Genomic DNA, 13,458 nt, shown 5'->3' with positions numbered 1-13,458 from the left:
TAAACACAAAACATATGCACACTTCACAAATGAGCGAACGTGCATAATCCGCAATTTGGTCTATATGTTTTGTTGACTCAAACACATACACATACAAACGCACACGTACAACAAAACCAGCGCGGAAACCGAAAATCGATCAGATCGATGAAGAGTTTAAAACTTATTTTGTATGAAATTGTTCTACACACAAATGGATCGAATGCACAAACAATCGAAGCATGTAATTCATATATATATATATATATATATACATAATAAATAAAGTATTAGGTTAGCTCTACGACAAAGAAAGAGTGTATTTCGATATGTGCATTTTTTTCCGGTGCTTACTAAACCATCAATCGATTGGATGTGAATTCTTCAAAATCACATCGCTCTAATACGCTTAACGAATGAACACTATTTAGTAGTAAAATAGAAATAGCCCACAAAACATCTAATGGAAACGGCGCCACCACACCATTTAAAGAGAGAGAAAAAAAAATGGAAATGGAAATAAAAACGTAAATAAAACGCCATTGGAAAATGTACTCTTTCTTCTTCAGAGCAAAGCATTTAATTGCCCCGATAAAAACCAAGTGTATGAAAATAAATTGCAGCTTTTAAGTGGAAGTGAGCTTGAGACAAATCAGCTATCGCATGGATCCAATGTTAATTTTTCCCAAAAATCAAACAAACAAAAACGAAGCACATAAATAGTGATCACATTTGTATGAAACCATCACAACCCATTTCACTTTTCCCCCCACTGAGCATTAAAGTCGAGCAAATCGAACGAAAAAAAAAGTCGTTAAACGAGATAGCTCTATTTGGTGTGTGTGAACAGGTAAGTGCTGGTGGAAAAATGAACTCTGGATCCATTAGATGTCCAAAGCTGTACCATTATGCCACAAACCTCCTTCCCCTCCCTCTAATATGAAAAGAAATCTATCTAAAAGAATTGTAGTAGAAAAAAAACACACAGAAAAAAATAATCAAATATTCTTAGCGCATCCAAAATGAAATGAACAAAAAAAACGAACCCAACTCGGATTCAAAACCGAAGTTATATATATACCTTTTAAATCAAATGCATGTAAACTAATAAAATTAAACATTATTGTGTAAACGGCTTTGTAGCAGTAAAATCAAAACTCCCCCGTAAACAATAAGCATATGCGAGAGAACAACCACATTCAACCATGTCCAAAACTACTAACACAATCAAAATCAAAATCAAAAAAATACCATTTGTTGTCAGAACTATCGTGTGTTCCTTACACCAACCATCCAAACGAGATAACTAACTGTCCATTTTAACTCTAATTCAATACATAATATAAATGTGAATAGCGTACAACTTTTATTCAATGCCCAGCTCGTCCGTACAGCAACAAAGAAACAAATCGGTCGCGGTAAATTAGCCGAGATTCTTTTTTTCACTTCTATATCCATGACGTTCCGATTAGACGATTATAAATGTTAAAGTTTTTAACGTTACTCGTTGTAAATGGCATAAAATATGTATACATAAAAGCAGCGGCTATGAAGTCAGCAGCAACCAAAAAAAGAAGCAATAACTCGAAAAAAGGGGAAAACTTCATTTTGTTTATATTCTCGATGCGAAAAACTTTTTCGCTATCGAAAAGAGAAATTCCACACTTTTATAACAGAAAAAAAAGAAACCAACCAACCAACCAATTCCCTTCATAGAATAGTATGCTTGAGTATTCGCACCCATCACCCACGAACAAAACTTTATACTTACAGTTAAAAAAAAGACCACATACACACACAAAACCAACAAAAAATTAATGAAAATCCTCTTAAAATGCATAATTTTATCTACTGTTATGTGCACACGAACAACAACAAAAAGAATGGAATTAAATCCAAAGTTGAAAATAGAACTTAAATGCAAAGAACTACAATAATTAAGTACAAATGCAAAAGAAACACACAAAAAAAAGATTATATGTTGTTAACTGAGCTCACTGTAAAATTAATATACACTCAAAACTCAAATATCGCATCCCTTTCCCTCGATCGACCATTCTCTCTCTATCTCTCTCTCTCTTTCTCTATCTGAACAAAAGCACTAAGCATTTCGAAACGATGGCATAACCGCACTTAAAATTAAAACCAACCCCTCACCCCATTTAAAAGACAACAAAGCACGTATTTTAAACTTTTAATCCATCACGATCATCTTCCTCTGTGCATCTCTCCTTCATGAAATGCGTTAAGTCAATTGCAAACAACTCCAAACAATTATAAATAACCATCATCAAATCGAAAAATACCATCAAAATTGGATTTTCTCGTGTCATCGTAATTCATCACCACCAACTGCATATAACATCTATGTTATAGATCTATAGATGATATATTCCAATAATTTGGTTCGTGTGTGACATGTCAAATGTCATCGCCTCAGTAAAATGACAAGAGACGAAGAGAAAGCTGATTATGTAAATTCAGTGTTGAACCAAAGCAAAAATCATAAATATGTTTTCCACGAATCTTCATCTTCCGTACGCTCAAGACGTCGACAAATAAACACCTGACGGGCGGTGCTATCATCTTTCATTAGAAATAAACCAATCGACATATTTTATATAAATAAAAATAGAATGAAGAGAGCAAATGACATGTGTTAAAAATATCGTGCACACGTTTATACCTTCCATCACTTCCCCCAAGACAAAGAAAACACAAACGACGAGCATGTTTACCGATACAAACAACACGCTACGTAGAACATAAATGAAACCTCATACATCTGAAGAAAATAAAACGGAAAAGATCAAAATAATCAGCAATCAAAATATATACATATATATATATATATAGTGTCTAGTTTTATACGTGTCCGATGCTTTCACACCCGCTTCCCACAGATAATCTAAACACATCCTGACACCTAGCTACAGTACATACATATATAAATATATATATATTCAAGTAATGCCTTTTGTTTGCCTACAGTCTTTTGATTTGATCTCATTTCTATTATCGTCTCTCTTGTACAGAGATTTAAACAAAAAATAAAATCTATTACATAGAATGAACAGAGAAATGAAGAAAAAAACAGCAGCAGCAGCAGCAACAAACAATTTTAGTCGTTTAGTATGTTTCATAATTTCGTGATTTTCTAAATTTGTGCATATTTTTTCACGTTCACACATACACACAAAGTATAAATTCCAACAGTGCCAGCAATAAAATAGAAAATTGCATCGATGACATAAAAACAAAACAAAAAACAACAACAACAACAACAACAGCGACAGCAGCAACAAAAGAACAAATGATCAACTCTGGTTTTGATATGAAAATTTAAAAAGCCTTTTATTAAAATTATAAGGAAAAAAACTATTGCGTTTATTTCGTTTTAACTACACTAATTATAAGCGCATCCAATGAAAACTGGTGTTCAGCGTTCGTGTCGATTCAATGGCTCGTATGCAATAAATTTGAAAACATAGCGTTTTTTTCTTATTTGGTACGAGAGAGAGAGAGAGAGAGAGAGAGAACAGTAACCGCGCCGGAAAATGGACAAGTCAACGCCTACCACCACCGTCACCAAAATCAAATACAAGTGCATAGATTTATGATTCTCTTACTTTCTTTGGGTTGTGTTTCATTTATCTCTCTAATGAATTCATTTTTCCAAATTGTTCATTTTTACATTAGTCCCTTTTTGTGCTAAATTTTAAGTCGAACACCGTTACCATAGCGGCGAATTGATGAACAAAAAAAATCCTTCATCAATTCGATCCAAATAGAGAAAAAAAAAGTGTTTTTTTTTCTTCTCGTGAATGAAAGTTGCTATTCAGCCAACGCAAGGTTGTTGCACATTTGGGTCGACCATACATCAAATCGTTTGGTTGGGTTTACTGCACAAAACAATCATATTCATTGGAAGTATCCAGCAATACGGCAAGAAATAGAGAATAAAAATTTTGGCCATTTTATTCATCAATGGAAATAAATGTCGACATCACATTTTTTTCTCGTCTCATTTCTTAGCCATAATTTGCTGGGTTCTCATTCAAAATGAATGAGGTAATCATGGCCGTATGCAAAGCCTGAAATATGATTGACTCGTGCGAGATAAAAAAAGAAGTAAACGGAAGAAACAAAACAAACCACCAACATTTTGACCAACAAACGACAACCAATTGCAAAAAATGAAAGCGGTTTGGCTTTTATTCTGCGTTCATTTTTTCTTCCGATGACACACACATTGTTTTCCCATTTACGTTGTTGACCACAGTTCGGAAACACACTACACACACACACACATGCACAGAACTTTTCTCTATCATTTTTTGCCTACTTTTACGTGTGCGTGTGTGGAGTAGAGTGTGTGTGCAAGGCTTTTTTGGAATGGCAACTTCAATTCGATATTTTTCCGTGTCTATTCTTGGTTTTAAGATAAACAAACACACATACACAATAATTTGGCCAATTTTATTCATTTGTTTCTTTTCTTTCTTACTTTCTTTTCTTTCGAATTTCGCCCCTACTCCACTGAATTTTTTTATGAGCAGGCAGTCCCATATGGAAAATGCGGGGTGATATTGGAGATGCGGCACGAAAAGACGAATCAAAGTAAATGAAGAGAACGAAGAGAGAGGATGAAGGGGAATAAAACTGAACAGAAAAAAAGAGAGAGAATTTTCTTTCGAACGAAAAAATTAAATTGAATAAAGAGGCGGAGAGGCTCGAAAATGTTTTTTTTTCATTCACCGATTTAATGAAAATTCTTTCCTAACTTGAACTCAAAAATAAAAACACATACACACACAAAACGATGAAACGATTTAAAGGTTGAAATTCGTATTTCGCAAGCCGTGAATTATGTTACGAGTAAAAATAAACATTTAAACAACAACCACAAGAAGAAGAGAAGGAGGAAGATGATAGAAGAGCATCAAATACAGACACAAAAGTAAAACAAATGATTAATGGAAATAGAGTCAGGCGATGGTAATCAAAAGAAGCACAAAAGAGGAAAATAGCTATGGAAAAGAAGGAAAATAAGAAATACAAACAGAAAAACAAACACAAACTACTCGTTAAAATTTAGTATTTAATAGATTTTTAAATGGGGATGGATAAATAAGAGAAGAAGAAAATGAAATATCGATTTAAATATTAAAATTTACCTAGTTATAAATAGTAAGAAAGGATAAAAAGAAAAGTGGAAATTTTCAAAATGAAATAAAATGGTATTCATAACTCGTATCGTATATGCAGTGATCCAACGACGAGAAAACCACCGCTAGAAACGAGATGATGAAAAGTTGCAGTGTTGTTCACATTAGGTTGTGGATATACGCTGCACTATGTGAATATTATCATCGTTCGGTGATGCGTTTCGGCGGTTTTTCGTTTTGGCAAACATATATGCGCACACTGTGGTTTCCTCATTGATGGATCCCATGTATCATGAACGGAATTTCAATGCATTTAGCTAAAATGAAAACGGATTAAGTGGAGTTAGAAAAAAAAACAAATACATACACACAAAAAAAAACGCTCACATTCAGTGACAAACACGATTTAAAAACAGAACAAAAAAATGAAGAAGAAAAAACCAACAACTAAATATATGTATAACAAATTAGCGAATACACACACCCATTACACACGAAGAGAGGCACACTCGATGTTTAATTAAAATTGATTTAAAAAAAAGAAATGGATGCATTACACACACACTCTCTTCGTTTGAAAAATGAACAGAGGAAAAAAAAGTCAAATAAAAAAAATGAATAAAATAAAGGAAAACAATTTACCGATCACAAAAAAATGTTAAATTTTTACCCCTTGGGAGAGTGTTAATCGATTTATTGTTGATAAATATTAATAATTATATCTGATTGAATTCACAATTTTTTTTTTGTTTTTTCACTTTTCGTCGAATCAAATGATGAACGATCGAAGATTGTATTTTAAATAAAAAGAAAAAAAAACAAACAAATATATATGAAGATATTGAATTAATTTTATAAAAATAGATCTTCCAAAGCTAGTAATTAAAATTGGAGAAGAAACACACAGACAACCACAACAACAGAATGAGAAAAGAAAATGTAGCAGTAACTACACTTGAAATCGTTTCTTATTTTTTGTTCGAATTAGTTTGCGTTTGGGTTTCCTTTGGCGGCCACACGCGTCTAATACAACACACATTCACACGCGCACGTTGGGCATATTTAGCAAGATAAAAGAAAAAATCTTTTAATTCTATTTACAATTCATATTCACACACCAACACAAAGCATACGAACTACGTATTTAAAAAAAAACAACAACAACAACAAAAACAAATGTAAAACTTTTATATTTTGCTCACTTTTTTTATCAAATAAATGAAGAAAACAAAATAATAATTAATAAAAAAAAAATGATACCAAATAAAAATAAAACTATAAAACTGGTAAATCAAAATGAATTAATATAATTGTACACTGGCATCTGGCGATTGATACGTCGGCATTGGCACATTCAACCGTTGCTAAGAATGCGAAACGATTCGAGGCGCTAATTGAATAATTTCGAAATATCATCGATATTTGCATAAAATGCAGGACAAAACCGTAAATAATAAATTCGAATAGTTAATGATTTTAGTCAGCATATCGAAATCAATTGCCATTGAAATGCCAATGCCGGCGTGGATCGTCGATATTTACGCAAATAATAGAATAATTTAAATAACAATGAGACAACAACAATGATGATGATGAAAAAAAAAAGATGCAAAGAGAAAGATTATCCATTAATTATTCAATAATTATTTATTGTAGTAAACATACGACGAGTCTCATAAACAAGCAAAATAAAAAACCTACTAGAAATATGAAGCGAAAATGCATTAAAAAATCATGATAGATATTCTTTTCACATTCATTCACACAAGTTCACACAAACACGTTAAATTAATTGTTAAAGGATCTAGTTAAACGAAAGAAGAACAAAGAACAGAAGAGAAAGAAAGAGAGCAATAAATGGAATATGAAGAAATGCCCACAATCATTCATTGACCAAAAAGAATGGATCGATTGTGAGCCAATTAGCGTGCGCATGGATCGATAAAAAGAGAACGAAAAAATATATTTCAAGGATCATAATTTAGTTGACAGTATATATTTATATCACATTGTGCACTCACTCACTCAGCAAAACGCAACGACCGTTGAAGATTTAAAAACAAAAACTGGCAAATAAATTAAGTGAACAATTATTTTCTCTATCCGCACAATTAGCAAATCGATTTCGTGTTCTGTCATTCTCATTAATTTGATTTTTTGGGAAATTATTGAAAACAATACACACACACAGAGAGAGAGATCATTAAATCAATGAGAATGGTATTGAAAATGGCCGAACAGAAACCGAAGCAGTTTTAAATGTAGTTATGGTTTTGATGTCTTTTTTTTTCTTTTCTCGTGAAAATGGAGTTGACGCATACAACATTCTTTAATTCGATTATTTTTTCCATTCAAAATGCATATTGGATTTGTTATTTTTTCATTCGTTCGCGCCGATTATTTTTCGTTTAGTACACAAAAATATTTCAAAGCGGCAATTTCGAACCAGAATCAGTTTCTGGTTATACAAATGACCATCACTTCAAGTGATTCACTTGGCGCACATAGACTTATCGGTGCCAAAAGAATTAAATATCTTTAAATTGCCTGTACAATGTACATCAATCAATCAATCAATTCCATTTTCTTCGACGACAACAACAACAAAACACTACATTTAATTTAAACGAACCATTTTAATTACTAAACTAGCAAGGGAAAAAAACTAACTAAATAAATGCAAAGTACCAGTTTTTATCTTAACACAAACCAAAAAAAAATTGTACACTGCACACGTTCTTCCTAATTTTTCCATGCAAGTGGAAAATACAGAGTTAATCGTTTCGTTTGCGAATAGTAAAACAAATGGAAAACAAATGGACGAACCCAAAAAAAAACTATGAAGAAAATTAAAGTGAGAAAAAAAAATGTTTCCGAATGTGAGTGCGCGTGACGAAAATGATTCGAATGATATAAAAAAAAAATGTGAGACACAGACCGGTAGCAATACCAATATTACATTTATAAATGTTGTATTTTAGTCATTTGTTTTAATTTTTCCTCGTGTGTATTTCAAATTAAACAGACAAAACCAAATAAATAAGAAAAAAAAACATACAAACAAATCGATCGTATGAATGAATGAAAAAAAAACCAAAGAAAATTTCATTTAATTCAAGAACAAAGAAGTAAATAATAAATGATAATAAATATATTCGAGTGCTAGACTTATTGCAATTCACATATGAACTTGATAATAAAAATGAATGTGAATGATGCGTACGATTTCCTTAAGTGATTTACACACACAAACAAACACACGCAATCTCCGGAGTCCGAGAGGCAAGTGAAAATGTCGGAAATTTGGTTTGATGATTTGCTCGATAGGAAGTTTCTATTAGAAACAAAGAAGATGATGATGATGATGAAGAAGAATAAAATGAAATGGATGGAAACAAAAGTCATTCGTGAGACTTTCGTTTTTCTCTCCCCCATGCAGGCATTTTAATATATCGTAACACGTATTCGTAAATCTCAACTGAAAGAGCAATCGAATTTAAGGTCCACAACAGCAACCCCAAAACAAAAACATCGTATATTCTCTGGACCGATGCATAATCGAATTCATTCTTCATTTTCCGTTCGAATAGAAAAGGATCATTTCGTTGTTTGCTATACATTCCTAATTGACACCATTTAATATTGTCGACCATTCACATTTGTTTTGAGTTACATTTGCGTCGGTTTCACGCAAAAATACCTCGCTCCGATCGACAGCGAGACAGTTTCAATTCAGGATCCACACCCAAAAGTCGGTCCCGAAATGTTTAGACGATACAGAAAAAATAGTGGAAATTCAACCATTTCAATGCACTACAACAAAACCTTCACAGCAATTACAGAGATTTATCAAAAAATTCTGAAACAAACAACTGGTACGGCCAACTCAGTATACAACAACCGCCGTGACATTTATATACACATAAAAATATTCATGTTTGCACCATCACGATGGATAGAGAATCAAAATAGCCATTCCTATTGCTACTACACAGAACACAAGAAATTATGACATCCACATAAAAATGTCTAGTTAAAAACTGAATGGATGACATTCCATTTTTTGAGCTCAAAAAATACACATCCAGTTTCTTTTTTTGCGTGTAGTACAAGCGTTTAGCAAGAGATATGCTTGCAATTATGACGGAATTAATCTATTGCAGTGGAACGAAACATGTCATTTTCATATGACAAACTTTCACTGACCTAATGCTACTGTAGCTGCTATTGCTGGCCAAAGATATACACTCGATAAAACAAACGAAACCAAAAGGATTATGAGATGAATCAAGCGAACATGAAAATTGGCCACAGCATATTCATAATGATTTATTTACAAACAGATGAACACATTAATTTCATGTGTAGATTTTTTCACAGGGAAAATAAACCGAAAAAACCCTTTTCTACACTTAAACCTTTAGAGCATCGAACTGATCATTTTTTAAAAAAATAAAACACATCCGAGGTTACCAAATCAAACAAAGCAAAGCAAACAGATATTATATGAATTTTGAATCGGTGCACCGTGAATGCGTTGCCAAAATATGCCGACTCAACCGTATTTGACTTCAAGTGCCAAACTAAACGATAAAAACAACAACACAAATAAAATATTTTCAATCTTAGCACAATCTTTCAGTGGGTGTGTTTTTAAAAAATGGATTATGAATTTTATGCGGGGAAAAATCGAAGCAAAACAAAAAATGATGGGAATGAATTGAGTAATCAAACTTTTGTTTGGTATGTTGACGGCTACGAAGACGACAATGACCACAATGAATTGCGTCACATTTTTATTGTATGGAAGTGAAACATAAAACGTAAACATAAATAATCAGTGGCTACGTGAAACCACAAGAAAAGGTACAGGATACACAGTCATTGCAAACTGCAATGAATCTCTTCATTTATTCCAATTCAAATGCGGATTCGAGTAATGCGTACGAACAAAAGAGAGACGTTTTTGACATTTAAGTAGTTTTTCATCTCAGCTGTCATCCATACAAATGGTTTCTGCAACTATCGTTACATCACATTTACTCTTTTTTTTCCATCAATTTTCAACACCACTTACTAGAGAAAACCAACAACAAAAATGCACTAGCTCAAAAACAATATAGATTTTATATTTATTACCAAAAAAGACAAGAACAACAGACAAAAATATTAACCGCAACATGAATGTAGGCAAATGGCAGTCACCGCAGAACTAGACGAAGCAAAACATAGGATTCCATTACATGAATTAATGCTAGTAATATTCAATCGAATGTTCTACTTTTCTTTCGAATGATTGTGAGCAAAGGATTCGATTTTTAATTTTAATAGATTCACAGTGTGAAAACAAGAGAGGTAAAGAAAAATCAGCGATGCGACAAGGAGATATTCATTGACAATATACTTTTTAAATTGATGCTGTTGCGAAGAGCAAAGAAACAGAAAAAATGTGCGAGCATTTTTTTTCTCCAGTTTTCAATCACTTCATGTACGCTACAGATCCTAGCCTAGTGACTAGGAGATGTACATCACAATCTGCTCACACACTTTTCATTTTGCCTTAGTGTTTTTGAGCGCGCAGCAAAACAATCGAAAAACTTCTTCACACACACACACACACTTTCATCACTTTTGCTATTTCTGTTCAACACACATCACCATTTAGCGAACTTAGCAAAACAAAAAACAAATGAAGAGAAATTCCTTATAGGCACACATTCATTTTCACATCATTTTCATTTGGTTTGCAATAAATAAAATAAAAACAAATTAGACGAAATAAATTATTGCATTTCCTTAACGCATACACATGAGAACGAATAAATGCATTTGACGTATGGAAAGTTTAAGAGAAATAAAAAAAATGAAAAAAAAAATAAATCGAGAAATAGACAATTTTTTTGAGCGTAAAATGAGAAACAAGCGAAGATTTAAAAAAAAAAACTATATAATAATATAAAATATTGGACCGTAATAACCGATAACGTATTAATTATTAAAATGAATATTATATATAAACAAACAACAAGAACAACAACAACAACAAAAGACAGACGCTCACATATGCGCGCAGAGACAGAAAGATGATAGAGTATATAACGATAATTATTATTAAATGAAAAACCAAATATTATGAGTTTTTGAATGTATTGCACGAAATTGTTGTATGTACTCTTATTGAGCTTTCATTAAACAGAACCTAAACTACATCAATTACAAATTTAAAACGTGACTTTTATTCGCTTATTTTCAATTCTATGCGCACAGAATGCGTTGTGCATTGACGCATTGTACTCAAGTGAGATCGACTCAATCTGATTGAGGTAAGTATCTTGGAATTTTGAAAAATATTGAAAAAAAAAAACATTGGAGCATCTAGTTCAGGTAAAGAATAGTATCACTGTCCTAGGAAAAAAGGCATGCAAAATCGACTATCCATTTTTTTCTCTCTTCCAAACCAAAATATCATAATCATTTAAATAAAAGTCAACTGCTTTTATGAGGATCACATCTTTATTTTTATTCCAGTTTTTTTAACTACTTATGCAATAACGAGAAAAATATATGGTGTTTATAAACATGACTTCCATGAAATTCCAGCAATATCATCAAAACCATTTTCAAACGATGATATTGATACCTACAGTTTTTTACAATATCAAATTATACATATTTTGTGTATCAAACATTGTGTCATTGGCTGCCAATTTTTTTATAAGGGTTGTGAAAAAATGTTTCTTTATACACCTTGAATTGCAATGGTTATGTTTCTTTCAAATCATTCTGTATGGTTTCTTCATTCTTTTCGATGTTTCTATGTTCATACTGTTTCTTATCCATTCATTTCATAATTTATCTTTGAAAAAATTGTACATGCTTTAGTTTTTCCTTACAATAGAACATTCTAAATGCATTTTATATGAAATTCTATTTCATAATTCATTTTTTTACTTTTTAATACATTTTTCTTTTTACTCAATCAAATTTTGTTATCGAATGTTAAAAAAAAATTCTTTGAATAAAATTAAATGTAAGTTTTTTGTAATCAATATAATGTTTGTAACATGACGTTATTGAAACGTCTAACTCCATCTACGCATTTTTACAGCAGTTGTGTTCTATTGAGTTGCGGTTTCAACTATTTTTGGGCGAAATTATCTCAAAAGTATGCTAAAATGAGTTATTTGTTATGCAAATGCTCAAACGACTACTGTTAATGTACGCACTGATTCAGTAATCCATAGACATGCAATGGCTACTAGATGACAAATTTACAATACACTCGAGTGCGTGTATTTACGCGTACATTTCCGGTAACCGTTTGAGCGTTCGCATAATAAATAACTCATTTTAGTATACTTTTGAGTTAATTTCGCCCAAAAATAGTTGAAATCGTTATATGCAGTCCACTCGATTCTACTCAATAGAACACAACTACTGGAAAAATCCGTAGATGGAGTTAGACGCCCGTACCAAATGTAATGTATTGAAATTCCATATACATGCTCGGAGTATGGTACTAATGCAAAAATGGTCGAGTGTTAGTTGGATATTCAATGTTCATGGTTTTACATCGAGCAATTGAAGTTCAGCGTGAGGCTCGATTTCTTCCGATTTTGGGTGTTTCTCGTTGTTGTACATTATCATCAACGTTTGGATAGATTTGCGAATTCCTTACTTGCAGTAAAGATTGGTTTCATCAGAATGTCGTTCATGTGCCAGTACAGCTTCATCAGCAGTATACCGTTCAACGCCGCTCAGTTCAAAGTTCTTTGGAAGTGGACGAACCGAGTAATCGAACTATTTGGAAATGAATGAAAAATTGGAAATTGAAATTTGAATTCTTTTTTTTTCTTCATTACAACGAAGATTGAACAACAGGCTCAATTGACGATCATCGGAACTGAAAATACAAAAATTGTACTTACGGTTTGCAGCACGAAATCATCGGGTAGCTTAAAATACTTCATGTAGCATTCTTACAGGATGATGTAATCTCGTGACTACTTCAAGTTGATGTCCACCAGCTATGAAAAATATTGATAAAATTTTCTTGAAAAATTCATCATAAACAAATAACTATTTACTATTTGTAGAATTCGATATCAAAGAGGCAATGTTTTAATGCAATTCAACTTTATCTTTCAGATTTTTACCAATGTGTCAAATGTATTGTTCAACGCACAGTTTTCCTTGTTTTTAAACTAGTCCGTGAGTCCAAAAGAGCCGTGTACCACCTTCCTCGGCAAATCCGATGACATCACTTCATTTCTTTCTTCATAGCACTGAGACGCAGCATGTCAAAAATGTA

General features: G+C 32.3%; 1 protein-coding gene across 1 annotated transcript in view; it reads left to right on the top strand.

The window, feature by feature from the left end:
• Positions 1-11,374, top strand: part of LOC129579269 (protein still life, isoform SIF type 1) — a gene marked incomplete in the record, with an annotated part of 112,309 nt that extends 100,935 nt beyond the window's left edge. The window contains 1 exon segment of the mRNA XM_055469165.1: positions 4,539-11,374. Within this exon segment, the coding sequence (XP_055325140.1) occupies positions 4,539-4,603 (65 nt within the window).
• Positions 11,375-13,458: the final 2,084 nt, after the last annotated feature.

Source organism: Sitodiplosis mosellana, unplaced genomic scaffold, assembly GCF_009176505.1.
Source record: "Sitodiplosis mosellana isolate CC-2019 unplaced genomic scaffold, AAFC_SMos_1.0 Smas_scaffold_6226, whole genome shotgun sequence".
NCBI lineage: Eukaryota > Metazoa > Arthropoda > Insecta > Diptera > Cecidomyiidae > Sitodiplosis > Sitodiplosis mosellana.
This window is presented reverse-complemented; position numbering and strand designations above follow the sequence as displayed.